We start from the raw sequence: 17,374 nt of genomic DNA, 5'->3' as shown, positions 1-17,374 counted from the left end.
GTCTGACGTGCAAAAGAGTTGTAGATTGAGGAATACAGGCTTGAAAAGGACCAACTGAGAAGGCGTGCAACTTGAGAACCTATACTTTATATAAGTGAGCGACTTGGTCCTTTCAGACCCACATCATCCCAACAGCCACACAAGCTTCGCCATTTGTATTCCAAGTTGTCATATTGCAGTACGATTAAGCTTCCCACACCAACGTCGCTCATCATGTCCGAGTCAGCCTATACTGTCGTCATCCACGGCAAAGAATCAACCGGGAAACCCACTCTCATCCCGGCCCTCAGAGCAGCCGGTCAGGTTGAATATGCACGTGAGGATGAGAATCCCACGCTCGAAGATGCCATCGTGGTCGGGTCCTTCGAAAATTTCACATTACAGCTTGCCGGGGTTGACTGTGCTACCCTCTCCACTTCGTACACAGACAAAGATGGGGTCCACCAAGGAATCGTGCGAATCATCCTAGACACTGACCTTCCCGTCATCCAAGGGCGGCTCGCGAAATGGCCAAGCACATAAGAGTGGGGGTCTGAGAAAACCCTCTTCTACTTCTGCGCGCGCTTCCTCATATGTGCTTTGCTGTTTATTTTGCTGTTGGACGATGCAGACAAATTTTCGGGGACTAGCCGCATTCTACGATCCGCCCGTCGTGGATACGGGAAAGAAGAGCGTCTCCGACATCGTCTCCGACATCATTGCTCTCACCGGCAACACCGAGATTCCCGCACTTTCCCTCGGGCTTTCCTTGAGCATAATGACGACGCTGATGCTTTGGCCGATCGCTGCCTGTTGTTCAAACAGGAAGATATTCTTCTGCTGGCCACTCTGGGATCATTCTACGAGTCACAATTTCTACCAAAACCTGGCTTTGTTGCTGCTAGTGACTGAACACTGACGTAGAGCATGTTCTCCAAAAGCTGTTGAAAAGGAGACGGGACGAGCCGATCAATGGCAAGCTTTGCGGATCAAGGAGGGTAGGCAGCTAGCTTCAACATATGTACAGATCGCCTGACCACGGCAAATGCTTCTGATTCAACAAAAATTGATCTGCAAAGCTGTGCGCTATAGTGTCGGTTGTGCTGAGTTGGCCCTGTCGATCGTGGTGAAGAGGGGGCAGTATCAAAGCTTCGTGACATCTCGTGCACGAGCGTTGATCCGGTTATCAGGGCCTGACTCTGAACATGTGAAACACACTTCCAAGGCAGATCAGAACGAAATTTCACCGCGCACGAGTCACGAATTAAGAACACCGAATGAAGATAGAAGGTGTTGGCATTCTTTGAAACTACGGATCTTCACCCCAACTCTATCAGAACTTCATGGTTTCATGACCAATCTGGGAACGTCATTACTCTGCACAGATCATCAACAAGCTATCCAGACTCACATCTGTAATACTTCACACCGCTCGGGGTGTGAAGACCAAGTCGCACCTATCATGGCAGCTTCGAAATCCATTCGCTTCGAAAGGAGACATCTTCTCTGGTGTCGTCTCTGGTGCTAACGTGATTCGGAATGCGCGGAATGTAGCAGCGAGAATGATACGCATCTGATACGTCGCCATGTTACCTCCAGGGCAACGGCGTGCTCCAACGCCAAACGGTGCAAGAAATTTACGTTTTTCGGCAGTACTGGCGTCATCCCCAAGCCAGCGACGGGGATTGTAGCTATCAAAGTCTGGAAAGAGATCCGGCCTTTGACGGCTCATAGACAGCGATTGCGTTGTTACCACGGTACCCGCTGGGAGGTAGTAGCCGAGAATTTTGAGGCCTCCTTCAGGTACAAGACGGCTGCCCGTGAGAGCCACGGGAGGGCGGAAGCGCAGACCTTCCTTGATACATGCATCGAGATACTTTAGCGATTCGAGCTCTTCATATCCCTCATAAGCGCAGACTTCTTCGTACAAGTCTTGTTGCAGGTTCTGGTTCTTTGCTAGCTCGTAGTAGATAAATGCGAGTGCAGACGATGTTGTTTCTGTTGCAGCAAGCACTATACAGAGTCAGTATTCAGTCATGTCTTCAAAAGCACGACAACTTACCCTGACCTGCCATCTCTGCCGCTATTTCTCTATCCGTCCACGACTGCGTTGGGTACTTTGCGTCCGGGTCAGTGAATAGCTTATATATGCTGGGATCTTCGTCGAATGTCGCCTCGTTTTTCGCTGCTTGTTGACATAAGTCTAGGCCAAGATCAAAGAGCTTGTCGCTCGACTGTACGCGAAATCGAGGGTGCGAGAAAGGACCGTACTGAAGCCACTCGAAAAGCCATTCAGGAAGGCAGAGTCTCCACACCACGAGGAAGTTGTACTCTCCCACCACTCGAGGAAAGGTCTCTGACTCGACGTCCACGCCTGAACCTCCCATGATGACTTGCGAGTTCTTCAAGGTACAGATGCGAAGATGGTGTACAATGTCTTCAGACTTCTTCCCATCCGATTTAGCAATATCCCGCACCATAGCTTCGATGTATTCGACAAACACCTGATGACGAAGCTTGAGATGCTTAGTGGTGGTTGCGATCATGACAGGGTGGCGTCGTGTGCGTGCGACAGGGTGTTGCGGGTACGTAACCGTCCAGTCATGGCCACCGACGCGTAGCGCGCGAATCGAGGTTGGCGATGTGTCGAGGTCCTTTCGGATGAAGACCTTTTCCACTGCCTCCGGATCGTTCAAGATGACTAGGTTCGGGCTGATGCGAACAATGGGGCCGTATTTCGCCATGAGCTTGTCAGCTTCGAAGGAGAGTCTACCGTGCCATCTTTGCCAGCGAATCCAGAGAGAGGTTACTGAACTGATCCAAGGTCCTGGAATCGATCGAAGTGGATGGATGTGTCTACGGTAGATCACTTTGTAAACCTGAATAGCGATGGGAAGTACAATGACAGCCAGAATGATATGACGATAGAATTCTCTACGAGTCACCTCTGGCATACCAGTGCCGAAGGCAGTCTCAAAGACACTGGCATTCTCGAGCTGATCGAACTTGCCGACGATGTAATCAATCTTCTGAGACATACTGATAGATAACAAAAGGGATGTGAGGAACTTCAATTGTTTATGAACTGGAGCATCAGCGTGCCGAATGGTAGCAACTTTATACCGGACTTTGCAAGTTTGGGCACTATCTGCCCAACTCGCTTGCCTGAGGGACCATCCGTCTACTCGTGTCACAGAGTTCTCATACTTAGTCAATCATTTTCGGTCAGACCCACGTGTAAACCTTCTTTCAAAGCTCGATCTTCAAGCAGCTCGTACCGCCTTTGGGTTTGAAGTCGACTATCGAAACATGCATCGATTGCGCGTCCATCACATGCAAGTCTTCTCCACCTCTGCATCGACCAACCTTTCGACGGTGATATACTTGCAATTTACTCCAGTGGTGAAATGCTTGTCTTCACCCAGTAATTGTGTCATTTACATTAGGGTGTTGTGACAAACATATCTTTTCCTGACGCGTACTCGCCTCTCTGATGCCAATTTCTAGAAATCCAGTGCCAAAAAGTCTTGCAAATCGCCACGTTATCTTCAGTTTCTGATTTTCATGGAGTGTACCCAAAGTTCTTGCTCCGGTAGGTGCTCGGCAACACTTCATGGCAGTCAATTCTCGTTGCTTGCCATTCGATCAACGGAGTTTCATCCGGAAAAGTTAATTAGATCAAGATGTACGACTGTGTGGGCAGCTATGTCAACCTTATGGATTTCAGGCGTATGCAAACCCGCCGAAGGCCGCACGTACAGGGTCCTCAGAGATCAGTTATATAAATGGCCCTGAGTGCTGCTTTTGTTACTATCGGACTATCGATTCGATGCAGTGATTGTTCACGTTTCTCTCTTTGTGTCGCGTGGTGACGTAAGACCCACAGTATGTCGATCTAAATAATGCCTGTGCATCTAAGTGTGCACAAGATTCTGAGCCGTGCGCGTATGGATATTTGACTTTCGTTTGTGGATTCGGGCCATGAATGTGAATGTTAGGTGTCCATCACACTCTGTGTCTCGATCGACTCTCATGGTTAAACGCTGTTCTGTGCCTATGACAACATGGTCTAGCGAGAATGTGTAGGTGATATTCTATTTAAAGTTTCGGAGTAAATGGCTGCCAGCCAATCGAGTGGAAGCATCGGGGCGGACCAACGCGGTCTCATCCTGGGTGCCACCCCTTCTTTTTGTGGGTAACTGAAAGTTGTTACTCATGGGAGCCAATGAACTATGGGTGCACATATGTAAGTGGGGCCAGGAGAGTTTGGCACGTGGCAAACTCAGAGATTGGGCTGCTAGCATACCGGTCACCACTAGTTCAGCGTAGGTGGTGTATGGTCCTAGGTGCTGAGTCAAACAGAAGATACCGAACATCATGTGAGATGATTGGCTTTCAGGACTGAGCTTCTATCAGAGCCATAGGATGCCTTGGGCTTCATTGATTAAACTGGTCACAAACTCTTTTAGCCGAGAGAGCGGACGCAAAAGTGAGAGGCTATGGACAGCCTTAGAGCTACGTTTAAGTATCACCGAGGCAATTCAAACTGCTTACACGAATTATCATGATCATCTGGATTTCATTGTTGAATGCTTGAACCCTGCGATCCGGAGTCAACGCCTAGATATCTGCTCCATACAGAAGTACGTAAAGATAACCACCAGTTAAACAGCGCAGTGAGTATTGAGGTCTAGACGCATCACCTACCATAGTTGATAGATATCCATCGGTAAGATCACGCCGATTTTGTCTACTCAGGCGACTAATTTGGCTTTCGCTTTGCGAAAGCTTATACTTTGAACTTTCTTTATGTATAACCATAATATCTGTAAAATCTGCCCTGCAGTGAAACAGGGAGGTCAGTAAGGTACTTTTGGCAAATTTGAATCGGACAGGCAATGCCAGTAGACATTCAGAACGGAAGTGAAGTGGTAGAAATCGATATCGACTGAAAAGAAAAGGTTCTCATATCACATGAAGGTCTCCGCCCCACCCGCCTAGCAAAACTTTTGCAGGTAGTCCACTCATGAGACTTATCTGAGAAGGTCGAAGCAACTCGCGGTCGGTGCACACATTAACAACATCGTCTCCAATTAGGTTTGCGCGGTACGCCTGACCCGAACGGGCCGATAGGATCCGCAGGAACTGGGGTCCAACACCCCAGGTGAATCGTGGGAAAAATTCCAGAAGATGTTCCCATCACTCTGTTGATGGTACATACCTAGGCAGTGCTTACGCCAAGCTTCGTCTGCTCCCGTCTTCCGGCCAACAGATTTCGTCCGTTCTCAGATCTTGGCCCGTGCATTCGGCGCCATTTGCAGAACTTTGTATCCCGTCTCAGCGCGACCTCGATCGATCAGATTGACGAGGGAAAATCAAGCAGCGCACTTTTGCCGTTCTGCAATTCTTTCGTTTTCTATTCATGTTGGTGTTGGATTATGGTCCGATCGCAGGGATAGAATTCGTATCCACGATGCACCTGCTGTGCCATGCCTGCAGGTGAGGAACCACGACAGAGGACCCCTGCTGTCCATCACGCTTGTCGCACCCTTGCCGTTTAGAAACCAGTCCCTCGAAGACGATGATAATCACCGACTCGGTTACTACGACTCCTTGCGTCAGGTCTCCAGAGTTCGCCCGCGCGAGCTATTGGTTCCTGGCTACTTGTGTATACCCTGAAGACTTTGCGAGTCCATCGAGGATAACGACGCTAACTATGGTTGGGTCCGAGAGAACTGCGTAGTTCTTCTGTAGCTGCAATGAGCGACAAGCTAAGACTTGGGTACTGAAGTGAAAGGACGAATGTGCTGCAGCTTTAATTCTTTTGCGCACACCACGTCAAGTCTTCGAAGCGTTCAGGATGCTCCTCCTTGTCTGGGCTGAACAAGCTTTCCAGGATGAACCTTACCGTTACCGCTCAGGTGGCTATGCCACCAAGACCAGGAGTATCGCCACTCACAAAAGGCTTGAAACATTAATCGGCCCTGGATACGAGGCATACGTACCGTTCCAGCTCGGCGATCCAAACTCCAAAATTGGTCATAACACTCTGTACCGGTACATGCTCCCGACCAAATCGGGCATAGTTTAAGTGTTTTCTGAGCAGCGATCAACATCCCAACAGGCGCCTTCTTCGCACAGTGAGACCACTGCGCCGAGATCTGTGTTGCTGCTTCCATCTGCAACCTCTCATACCCATGCGATCACAACTTGAGTACCTTCAGCGACTGATACACCGAGGAAATCCGCGTTCGCAGATCGCAAGAAAGATCGGTATGAGCCGGGCAGCAACGACAATACTGGTTTTGAGCTTTGATCCACATGGCTAGCCGCATTAATTTTGTACTTGTGCTCGAATGCCAGCTCGAATCTGGACGCTACACCAAAATTCGATGAGCAGTAAAGCTGCACACTGTGGTGCCTTTTGCGGACGAATTGCGACAATACATTGCTAACATGGTTACTGAATCCTTACTACATCAATGCAGCCTCAGGAGCAATCGATGATTTGGGACCAGACGATTGATGGTGGAATACGAAATTTGAACCCGGGCGACCCCATGCATTACTGCTCTCTGTCCATAGAGCTGTTGGTAACACAGGGTTCTGCATGGCAGTGCGAGATATATAAATGTTGCGACCAGTTGCTGCTGCATTGTATCGGAAATCGACATTTGCTTCCTCACTTCTCATCCTCGGCGCCATGATGCGTGCGAACTTTCTGGCAGTCGTTCTGTCGCTGGCATCTCTTTCGCTCGCGGCCGACTGTTCCCTAAGCCAACCGCGAAAGGAAGGAGATCCGTCTGGGCAACAAATTGCGAAAGCGATCGGGACCCAGACAGAGCTTGATCGCATTTGTTCGGGCCAATGGCGCACTGGCGATGAGAAGAGATTGGAAAATTCGTTCAACCATTGGGGTACGTATGTTCGAAATGAAGAGTAGAATGGCCACAAGCTGACGTGTAGAAGGGGTCGTCTACAAAGTATCCAGGACGGACAGCAAAAACGACCTTAAATACTGCAAAAAGGCGTTCAGGAACATCATCGAACAATGTGTCTCGAGTGGAATTTTCTGGGGCGGTGCATGGAGCTCAGAAGGAGAGACATACTCCATATCCAACAGCGTGTTCCCGAACAACCCTCTAGCTCCAGATGACGACGGCGGTCCCAAAAAGCATACTTCCATATCAACCAAGGCCACTTCAGTGCCGAGCAATTCTCCTACGACGAGCAAGTCTACCATTAACAGTAGTTATGAATCGAGCAAGTCTACTCCCCACGGTAATCCTACCACAAGCAAGTCGACGCTTGTTTCAAGCAGGTCTCCAGCGTCAGGTAGTTCTTCCGCGTCAAGCAAGTTTAGTATGCCGTCGACGCAGTCTGCCAGCAATCGAGCTTCTAAATCGAGCAAGTCTCCCATTAGTAGTAATCCGACATCGACCAAGTCTACCCTTGGAGGCCCTCCGCTGAGCAAGTCCGCTCCTCCGCCAAGCAGGTCTCCTCCTACGCCAACCAAGCCTACTGGTACTGGCCCCATTACCTCTGCTGCTCAGACCTCCTCCGTGAAAGAAGGACAGTACTCTTCCACGACACAATCTATTAGTGGGCTAACCGCAAACTCGGCGACAACAACAAGCCGCGAGGGTCATCCCACCGTGTTACCTATCTGGTATGTTGGACCTGGCGTTGGTATCATTGTCCTTCCCAACGCTGGTGTTCCTGTAGGAGCGCCTGTGCCACCACCTGCTGGGTACCCGCCTTTAACCATTGGCGAGGACGGCAAGCCTTCTACCAGGCAGAAGGAAGACCCACAATCCAAAATTACTAGCCAGTCTAAGTCTTCCGATAAATTCCAGAGCACGCAAAGACAAGACAAGGAGACCAAGATTACAAGCAAACCCGGCTTCTCCAGCACGCCGTCGACCATGGAGGGGTCCAAAACTTCTAGCAGTTCTAGATCTTCCACTTGTTCCTCATGCACAAGCTGCGCTCTAGAAACCGCTTCTATTGACGTGGACGAAGACCAGCTCGGAGAAATCGATGGTATCATTCCAATCATCATTCCCGGAGGCAAAACACCTTCAGGCTCGCCTGCAAGTCATACACAACAGCCGACAGCTCCAGTCCAACTGCCTTCGTCCCCACTACCAACCGTCAGTAGTCGCCCTATTGGTGCACCCGTCTGTGTATTTGCAGATATTGACCGCAAAAATGTGATTCCCGAGACGCTGGGTGGTACAAACACAAATCTTCGAGATCTGTTGTATCGAATGAGGCAGGAGGCTTGTGGCGGTACATGTAGCACCGCTGGTCAAGGTGTTCCGGGCGATTCCGCCAACGTACTGAACGACAACGGTCAATGCGAGATCCGTGTTGCGATTACGGAAGCTGTTGAAGCGTATTTGTACCGAGCCACGCCGGCAACGGGCGACCAGCAACAACAGTGTTGGGACAGCTTGGAGGCCATATTGGCCAAGTGTGTCGACAGCAAAACGCCTAGGAAAGGATGGTGGTACGTGTTTTCGATTGACCTTATTTGATAGCAGCGCTAACGATATTGCAGGAATGGTAACCATCAGTATCAATTTTACGAGGCCGGAGTACGTCCGTTGAACGACGGCTCGGCGAAGAATAACGCGAAGTTGACAAAATGGCTCGGTGCGTCAACTGCAGGCCTTTCATGCCAGAAAGACTGTCATGGCTTCATTCCCGATCCCCAGTGGTGTAATAAAAATTGCGTACAACATGTGAAGACGCCCGGGCTTTTTGGATCGCTTTTCGGACAGCCAATCACTACTACCCATTTCCTCTCGCGCCGGAATGTACCTTCTTCCCTTCAGTCCCGAGAGGTCAAGAAAGCCAAATGTGGAACTCTAGAGATCTTGATGGATTTCCCGGACTACCCTAGCACGGCTAAGGAAGGGAACGCAGCTCAGGGCGAGCCAGCGAGGACCGCTGGCAGATACCAAGAGATCACTAGAAATGGTTGGTGGGACTACACCGACAGACCGTTTGATTCTGGGATGTGCTATCGATACTTGCGAAGGACAGCCGATCGATCGCCGGGTAAAGACTATGCCACCGAACACATCTACGAAAAGCACATTGTCAAAATGTATCTCAACTGGCTGTCTTTCGAATACACGGAGAATAATGGCGGTTTCCACGCAGGCAGGGTCGCTGACTGCAATACCATGAACCGTGTGTTTAACACGAAGAGCCAGAGCCCTAATTCTATTTTCAGAGATGTCACACCCGCCCAAGCACTCGCAAACACAATGTCGTGCTACGGCGGACGTTGTCCAACCAAAGACCGCATCGGCGAATTCTTCATCCTCGAGGAAAGCATCAACAAGTTGAAAGAAAACGTCCTCGGCGAGATGCGCAAAGACGCAGACTTCAAGGCGCTCAATTGCAAGTCGAGAAACTGGCGAGAAAACCGGGCTAAATTGACCACTCTGTCTGCTGTGTTCCAGTACATCAGCCACCCAGAAGTCGCTGCCGTGTTCGTCAAAGTAAACAACCGCATGCGCGATGTGCTCAAAGCCCTCGACGCTGATCCATTCTACTCCCAGTACAGACCTGCACCGCTAAAAGTACCTGGCGATCTTTCCATCTCCCATCTTGGGTGGCTAGGTGCATACGACTACTTCATGGGCATGTTTCTTGATGCGGCGCAGGAGAGGACGCGGCAGTATGCATACACGTGCGTAAATGTTGTTGTGGACCAGATCAATGCCGACAGAAGCCTTGATAGGGATGAAAAGGCGAGGCAGGTAGCGATGTTGATGTCGAATCGGAAGTCTGGTATGTGGAGAAACGAAGTGTTGGCGTTTGGCGACGGGTATTCGGGTTTGATGACAAGGGAGTGGTCGTGAGGATAGGCGATTAGATCGTGCTGGATGGAGGCTGTTTTGATGGAGACAGGTGCGCTGACTTAGATTTCTAAATTCGTGTTGCAGAGTTATAATACATAGATTTGTGTTGGAGAATTGAATTTTAGAAATTCGTATCAGAATCGGGTTGAACATAGACTCGCTTGTTGGTTGGAGAGATGGACGTGCTTCCAAAAACGCGGTCTCCCCGGTCAAACGCAGGCGCCAGTTGAAACCGCGCTAGTCGGATTTGGGTTGAAAGCGCTTAATAGCCATTACTGTCGCCCTTCAGCAGTGCCCCAAGAGAGGTTCATCATCGCAATTCCAACAGCGGCCGACACATCCTTTGCTATTATCCTACGAAGCCACCTGATCGCATCTGTTCGAGCATGTCATCCTCTGAATCGAAATCTCAACGCACAATCTCACCTCTCGTGTATCCACCCGCACAAGAACACAAGACGACCATAATCATTCTGCATGGTCGGGGCTCTACCGCCCTGAAGTTTGCTCAGCCATTGCTCACCCAAGAAGTGTCTCCTGTGGATACAGCACCAGCAACCTGCACAGGATCGCCCGAGGAAGGCTCACCACCATCCACGAAGACTTTCCAGCACCACTTTCCAAACACGAAATTCATATTCCCGACTGCACCACTACGAAGAGCTGCGGTCTTCAAGCGAAGTCTCATACACCAATGGTTCGACAACTGGTCTCTGACAGAACCGGAGCTTAAGCAACACTTGCAAGCTCAGGGTCTGCGAGAGACGAGCGCTTACATACACGACTTGCTCAGAGATGAGATTAAGATTGTTGGAGCGAGCAACGTTGTACTCATGGGTCTCAGTCAAGGCTGCGCCGCTAGTATTGTTGCCATGCTTCTCTGGACAGGTGAGCCAATTGGAGCTTTGGTGGGAATGTGTGGCTACTTGCCGTTCCGCAAAGGGATGCATGATTCCGTGGAGGATACGGACTGCTTGGAGACCGAATCGCTGGTTGGATCTGATAGAGATCAAGAAGACATGTTTGAGCGACATGAAGAAGCTTCTATGAGTGGTTCGAAGTTTGAGAGAGCTGTCGGTTGGTTAAGAGAAGAGCTAGGATTAGTCCCAGTTGAGAATGGACTTGCTGGGCAAAATGCCGCTTTGCAGTCAACACCGGTCTTCATGGGTCATGGAAGGGATGACGAAAAGGTACCATGTCACATTGGCAAATTTGCTGCTGACTTCTTAGGCGGCATGGAAGTCAATGTTCAATGGCAAGAATATGCAGGGCTAGGTCATTGGTATTCTGAAGATATGATGCGAGATGTGGTCGCGTTTCTGGACAGGCTCAATCCAGGAGCTCACGAATGATACAAGTTTTGGCAACTTAATGCCAGCCCATAAAGTCGATGTCCATTCATCTAACCGCTTTCTCAATAGCGTACAGTACTGCTAGACCTCTACTAAAACATTTCTATGGTGTATTCAGTCAAAAGCATGGGACGTACCGCGATGTTGTCAAATGTGTAAGCATTCATCCATGTTTGGTAAACACCGAGAACCATTTCAAACGCTTTAGGGAGTGTGGCGCCCGCATCGTTGCTAATAGAGCAACAAAAAGAGATGATCATTGCACGAAGCGGGCACTGTATACCCTAGCCCACTCGAGGCAAAGCATTAAGCAACCCTTTCCGGGAAGTTCCTGTTGATTGGGCAGGAGTCGCATCAAATCGCCAGAACCTGTCACTCTCAGAAACTAGACAACAAGCCTTTGTATATGATTCCAGTCGAGGTGCGGTTCGCGGCGAATCTTCCGGTTCACCGTCCCAATATTCAAAGCGAGGTCAAAGTGTGATAGGACAGCGTTTGGACTTTAAAATCCAATCAGACAACTCCACAAGACTCCTGCATGTAGCCTATCCATCTTCCAATGGCCGCAAACTCCGTTTCTTCAGTGTCCAGTGTGGAACCAACCCCCCTACCGACAAAGCACTTATAAAAGCTGTCAGAAAGGAATACCTCTCACTTCGGCCATATTTGTGTCGTTGAAAAGGTCTCCATGGCTTTAGCGCTATACGATTAGCCAAGGTATGCTTTCAAGCCCCAGTTTCTGTGGTCTCAGCGTTGATAGACATAGTTCGAATACTATCGAACAACTTGAACAACACTTCCAATAGCTCTTCAAAAGTGGGCGTGGCCAGATGCGATCAAAGATCCAGATTGGGAGATGCCGAGAACTACCCAGATCATCCTTTCGATGAGCCTACAACAGCCCAATACATGCTTCACGTATGGGTAGAAGAGTGCAGCAGAGAATCTTCTGCCACTCCCACACCGGATAAATCGAAGGGATTGATGACGTGGCTTGTACTCGAATACAAGGACGGGACCGATGAGCTGCCATTGCATACATCAAAGGCACTTCCTCCGTCTGGTATGTTAAACTGACCGAGAGCAATCACTATCGGATTGCGAGATCTAATGATGCCAACGAGCAGTAAATCTCCCAAGTCGATAGTGTCTCGTGGATCACCGATCCGACTATGATAGTAGAAAAGGGCAAGGAACACGCAGCAAACGCGCGCGGAAACATGCTATGGGATTCTAGGGACATCTAAGTTGACCACAGAGAAGTCTTTGCAGATCCACAGACAATTTATCGCCGCACGCTGAAGAAGCTTGGTGGCCCAATTGAGCTTAACATTGCAGGCCTCAGTACCACCGTCGGCTGGGCAATTTGGATTGATGAAGACTTTGTGGTATCGTGGTTTATACCTTTCACAATCTTAACGATCTCAATTGGCATTTTCGTCTTCGCAGCTCGGTACACCGCCGATGTGGGCACGCCAAAGGCAAATGTATGGATGATTAGCAGTTTCCTGATAGCGGCTGTGGCTCTGTCGTTCAACGCGTGGGTATCGTGAGCGAAGGACTCGATGCATCCGAGAATGTAAGGCGTCGACCTCAGAGCCGTTCGGTGATACCCGGACTGCTCAAAAGGGAACCTCGATGGCGAAGTGTGTCTTAACAAGAATAATAGCCAGTGAGGCTAGTTTTTATATGTGCAGTTCGAGATTTATCCTCAATGCAACGTCAATAGTTTTTTCAGAATGAATGATGGATAGCCAGAAACTGTCCCAGATCAAACGCAATAAACAAGGTATGGCTGTTTGCAGCTTCGATTGGGTCTGAGCGGATCGTATGACATCCTATATAGCCAAGTAGATCGGAGTCTTGTGGTAGACATCTGTCGTCAATCTGATACTGCAGAGAAGATGCACTGGTGGGTTGCTGTGAGTTGTACAGAAGACGAGTGAAACAAATAGAGGCTATCGCTTTCATGAGCCAGTGAGCAGTTTCTTGACATGCCACGGGCCGATACTATGTAGCAGGCCGATTGGTCTTCCATATCCTCCAAGCGTAGCTGCAATCTGGTACACGCAGTTGAGCAATGGAAATGCAGTTGCGATTGTGGCTCTGTCGTTGGACGCGTGGGTATCGTGGGCTGTAGACTCGGAGCAATTTAAAACACGAGGCGACTTTCTAGAAGGACCGTCTCAATGCCGTATATAGCTTCCAACAAGTCTCCAAGCGGAAAGGGCGCCCTTGCAAATTCCCTCAAAAGTAAGACCGCGCGTCATGGAAGCTCTCCGTGATATTCGTTTGGTGTTGTGCACCGCGGATGACGTGTGCTGCCGGCGTTCCGGCCCAGATGCAGGGATCTCGCGTCCAGCCCCACGGCCGCAACGTGCCGCCGTCAAACCTCCCCGCCTGGACAGCTGACATAAACCTGCTGAACCCAAATGTCCACCACTGCGATTTTGTGTACACACACACCATGGGCGAGATCGCGCCCACCGACAGGGAGTCGGAAGAGAAGGCTGCGGCGACCATCCAGCGCAATTATCGCGGCTATAGGGAGCGGAGACAGTTGAAGGGCATTGGACTGGATGCGAGCGCAAGATGGGCTGAGGTGTGTTGAGTCGCCGAAGCTTGGAAGAGCTCTTTTTTTCCTGGAAAATATGTGCTAATAGGTGGGAATAGGCAGTAAGAGACGGTTAGCCAGTTCGAACTCTCCTCATACAAGCATTTGTACTAAGCCTCGAAGCTAAATGGCGCGCCGCGACCAAACCCAAATCCCGATCCCAGCAGGACGCTCTGCACGAATCTCTGACGACGCCGGAACAACGCGAACGAGCGAATTCGAATGCTGCACGGCAGAATTGGAAGAGAGTCGGCGAGATTGCAAGACGTGCGGGCGCAGATGATCCAGAATCTGCGTCGGAGACGGAGGATGAGACTGTAGAGGGCCGCATGGAGCATAGGAAGAAGAGATTTGAGCAGAGAGCCGAACGCGAGAAAACGGCCAAGATGATGGATCTGCAATATTTCCTGGAAATGGTCGACCAGAAACATCGCTATGGCAGTAACCTCCGCGCATACCATGAGCAGTGGAAGAAGGCGGACACCAACGAAAACTTCTACTACTGGCTCGATCACGGCGAGGGCAAGAAGTTTGAGCACCCCACGGTGTCCAGAGAAAGGCTAGAGAAAGAGCAGGTGCGGTACTTGTCTCGAGAAGAGCGCATGAATTACCTAGTCCAAATCGATGAAGAGGGACGGCTGTGTTGGGCGAAGAACGGCAACCGGATCAATACCACGCCAGAATACAAAGATAGCATCAACGGCATCGTCCCCGTAGACGACAACACTCCAGCGTACGGCCCGAATGGCCAACTCATCAGCGACGGCCAGAGCAAGACCATACGGAGGAGCTCGATGTCCTCAAGCTCAGATACTGGCTCAGAGCACAGTGACGTTGAAGGCGAACACTACGTCAACGAGGACCTGAACAAGGCGAAAGGGGTGTCCAAGTTGAAGCATGTCAGCGCAGCGACGATACTCAACCACCTTTTGCGGAGCTCGGTCAAGCCAAATTCGTGGATCTTCGTAGGTGTTCTTGCTCGCTGCAGTTACCATGTGCTAACCATTCACAGGTCGCTGACACCTCTTTCCGCTTGTACATCGGCATCAAGCAGTCTGGCGCATTCCAGCACAGTTCCTTTCTACACGGAGCTCGAATATCGGCGGCAGGTCTTGTCAAAATCAAAGATGGTCAGTTGCGCCGCCTCTCGCCGCTCTCGGGCCACTATCGCCCGCCTACGAAAAACTTCCGCGCATTCGTACACTCGATGCAGGATAACGGCGTCGACATGTCGCACGTATCGATATCACGGTCATATGCTGTCCTGGTTGGTCTCGAAGCATACGTCAAGACGCGGCGGAAGTTCAAGCACGGCGTGGAGCATGTCAAGGAGGCCGAGACCAAGATCGTGCATCCAGAGGAGCACAAACGGAAACTGGAAGAGCAAAAGGACAAGAGCAAAAGCGCTGAGAGGGAGCGACAGATCCTGGCACGCAAAGCCGAAATGGAAGAAGCGGAAAAGAGAGAGCAGAGCTGGCGGCGCCGAATGTGGAAGCGACTCAGCAGGGGAGGCAACGAGAAGGACGAATTGGCGCCAAAGGAGCGGGACGACGCCAAGGAGCAGAAGAGGAGTAAGTGGTTGAGCAAGTCTGGCCAGGACGTGGAGAGCGCGATACCCCCTGATGGAAGACGGGACAAACTCGAGAAGCGAGATGGTGCTGCACCGTGAGCGTTCCTGCATATGTGGATACCCTAATTGATGTTGTGTTTTTGTGTTTGAATGCATGTTGCTCTGTGAGGCTCTTGTGAAGCCACAACTCATTTCGCCGGTGACCATGTCGCGCATCACCGAAAACCCACTAATCGGAACAAGTAGCTGTCCCGACTCCCGCCACAGCAGCATGGCGATCATATCGAACATCCAAGATTCTATATCAACTCCTTGGATGCGGCGTTTTGCTAACGGTCACTAGGAAGGGTGATCTCCGATGGCGCGTCGGTTCCAGAATCCAGAAAACAGGACCCATAGAAGGCCTTACGCGTCGAGCCGTCCCCACTGACATCATCGCTTGCCGTGCAGCCTGCATCTGTCGAGTCGACCTGTCGTTTGCCGCCGTGTCACCCCTTAATAAACGGATTTAGAAATGCGATCACAGTGACGGAGGCGTCTGGGCTGTGAAACCAGAAAGGATGTCGTTGGTGTTGACGGGGTGCAGTGACCTTTTTGCTGCTCGCTCGCTCGCTCCTCGGCGAAATGATCCGCCGCATCGAGAGTTTAGCGCACCACTGAATCTTGATGGCGATGGCGATGTCAATCAACGTCCCGCAGCGAATTTTCAACGGTTCGCGCGGAGGACAGTCCGTGCCGGGGGCGTGGCGACGGGTCGTTTGCAGAAACATGACTTCAGCTTCATGTGCTCCTGGTGAAGAGCGCTTCCTGTTCCTGGTCACAACCGTCGACGCAGGGTCCCTTTTCTCTCTCGACTTGCCTTGCCGTCTCCCGCTCACGGCACTGTAAGTTCGCCACGACCGAACTCAAGAGACATGGGAGATGCAGGACGATCGTCAATCCCGGAGCGAGGACCCACCTAAGCGACGTTATGCCCAGGATGCTTGACAGGTAGAACCCAGCACGCTGATGTCATGTTGTCTTCGTGTTACAGTGCTGAACAACCTGCTTCACACCACACACGGCACGACCTGCTCCAACTTGACCAACTTGAAACACAATGATAGGATGAGAACCCTTGCAACTCCCAGGGTTGTCCGCTGCGATGAACACGATGGCGGACATGGCAGCCACAGTGCCGCAGATCGGGTCTGGACTGTCGCGTCTTCTTGCAAGTTGGCATGCTTCATAGGGTCTGCATTATTGTCCTACGCATGCGAATATTGGATGCACATGGAATTGATGTAAACAAGTTCCATCTTCTGACTGCTCAAGCATGAGCTAGCTGTACTACTTCCGTTACCACAGCCAACGATTACCAGCATGAACTGCAGCATTTTCGCATTTGCCATCCAGATCCACTTCCCACAGTATGGAGGCTGGGAACTTGGCAGCGCATCTCCAGCTCATCGACGATTCCAATCGCATCCCAGTTCACGCCACAGTTCATCCACCCCTGCTGCAGCAACTACCCGCGTCTGTCTCACATCACTGAGTGGGGAGCTCCCAAGAAGGAGCTGACGCCCCGCTCCAGCTTGATGTTTGTGACGCAATGCTCCTCCGGTTCGCTGCTGCTCGTCGTACACAGTGCTCTCCGCAGCCACCAAAGCAGGTTTCTGGGCCCCATCGACGACCATTGCGGCGTGAGCTCCCCCTGCTGCATGCCTCTTGGAGCTTGATGCGCCGTAGGAACTCTACGTCATGCTGCAAAACCCGTCCATGACCCCCGTTGATGTTCCATAAATGTGTGACTGCCTTGATCCTCCAGCCATCCTTCTGACCTACAAAGACGACCCATTCGTCAATTGATACATGACAGACAATTCATCCAGCTCCTACACCTATTACTCGTTCCCCCCGACACCTAATAGGAACTCCCCCCGATCCATACGTTCACGTTCTATTTCAAGTAACGTGTCTGCTACGAACTCACCATACCAAT

General features: G+C 50.7%; 8 protein-coding genes across 8 annotated transcripts; 7 read left to right on the top strand and 1 right to left on the bottom strand.

Annotated features, from left to right (window-relative positions):
- Positions 1-213: 213 nt before the first annotated feature.
- SNOG_04608 (hypothetical protein) lies at positions 214-898 on the top strand (the record flags this gene model as incomplete). Its single annotated transcript, XM_001794969.1, has 2 exons — positions 214-453; positions 611-898. The coding sequence occupies 2 exons, from the start codon at positions 214-216 to the stop codon at positions 896-898; spliced, it is 528 nt and encodes a 175-aa protein (XP_001795021.1).
- Positions 899-1,402: 504 nt separating this feature from the next.
- SNOG_04607 (hypothetical protein) lies at positions 1,403-3,017 on the bottom strand (the record flags this gene model as incomplete). Its single annotated transcript, XM_001794968.1, has 3 exons — positions 1,403-1,992; positions 2,042-2,734; positions 2,936-3,017. 3 exons carry the CDS (start codon positions 3,015-3,017, stop codon positions 1,403-1,405), a joined length of 1,365 nt encoding a protein of 454 aa, XP_001795020.1.
- A 6,075-nt stretch (positions 3,018-9,092) lies between these two features.
- On the top strand, positions 9,093-9,857 carry SNOG_04606 (hypothetical protein; the record flags this gene model as incomplete). Its single annotated transcript, XM_001794967.1, has 1 exon — positions 9,093-9,857. The coding sequence occupies one exon, from the start codon at positions 9,093-9,095 to the stop codon at positions 9,855-9,857; it is 765 nt and encodes a 254-aa protein (XP_001795019.1).
- Positions 9,858-10,243: 386 nt separating this feature from the next.
- Positions 10,244-11,132, top strand: SNOG_04605 (hypothetical protein; the record flags this gene model as incomplete). Its single annotated transcript, XM_001794966.1, has 2 exons — positions 10,244-11,047; positions 11,088-11,132. The coding sequence occupies 2 exons, from the start codon at positions 10,244-10,246 to the stop codon at positions 11,130-11,132; spliced, it is 849 nt and encodes a 282-aa protein (XP_001795018.1).
- A 986-nt stretch (positions 11,133-12,118) lies between these two features.
- SNOG_04604 (hypothetical protein) lies at positions 12,119-12,762 on the top strand (the record flags this gene model as incomplete). The annotated part of the gene is made up of 2 exons (XM_001794965.1): positions 12,119-12,272; positions 12,482-12,762. 2 exons carry the CDS (start codon positions 12,119-12,121, stop codon positions 12,760-12,762), a joined length of 435 nt encoding a protein of 144 aa, XP_001795017.1.
- A 788-nt stretch (positions 12,763-13,550) lies between these two features.
- Positions 13,551-15,549, top strand: SNOG_04603 (hypothetical protein; the record flags this gene model as incomplete). Its single annotated transcript, XM_001794964.1, has 3 exons — positions 13,551-13,811; positions 14,060-14,788; positions 14,836-15,549. 3 exons carry the CDS (start codon positions 13,551-13,553, stop codon positions 15,490-15,492), a joined length of 1,647 nt encoding a protein of 548 aa, XP_001795016.1. The 3' UTR covers positions 15,493-15,549.
- Positions 15,550-15,598: 49 nt separating this feature from the next.
- On the top strand, positions 15,599-15,792 carry SNOG_04602 (hypothetical protein; the record flags this gene model as incomplete). The annotated part of the gene is made up of 2 exons (XM_001794963.1): positions 15,599-15,635; positions 15,737-15,792. The coding sequence occupies 2 exons, from the start codon at positions 15,599-15,601 to the stop codon at positions 15,790-15,792; spliced, it is 93 nt and encodes a 30-aa protein (XP_001795015.1).
- A 369-nt stretch (positions 15,793-16,161) lies between these two features.
- SNOG_04601 (hypothetical protein) lies at positions 16,162-17,175 on the top strand (the record flags this gene model as incomplete). The annotated part of the gene is made up of 4 exons (XM_001794962.1): positions 16,162-16,277; positions 16,500-16,567; positions 16,741-17,075; positions 17,122-17,175. 4 exons carry the CDS (start codon positions 16,162-16,164, stop codon positions 17,173-17,175), a joined length of 573 nt encoding a protein of 190 aa, XP_001795014.1.
- Between the last annotated feature and the right edge of the window lie 199 nt (positions 17,176-17,374).

This window comes from Parastagonospora nodorum (assembly GCF_000146915.1).
Source record: "Parastagonospora nodorum SN15 chromosome Unknown scaffold_6, whole genome shotgun sequence".
Lineage (NCBI taxonomy): Eukaryota > Fungi > Ascomycota > Dothideomycetes > Pleosporales > Phaeosphaeriaceae > Parastagonospora > Parastagonospora nodorum.
Note: the sequence above shows the minus strand (reverse complement) of the source record. Positions and strands in the feature narration are given on the sequence as shown.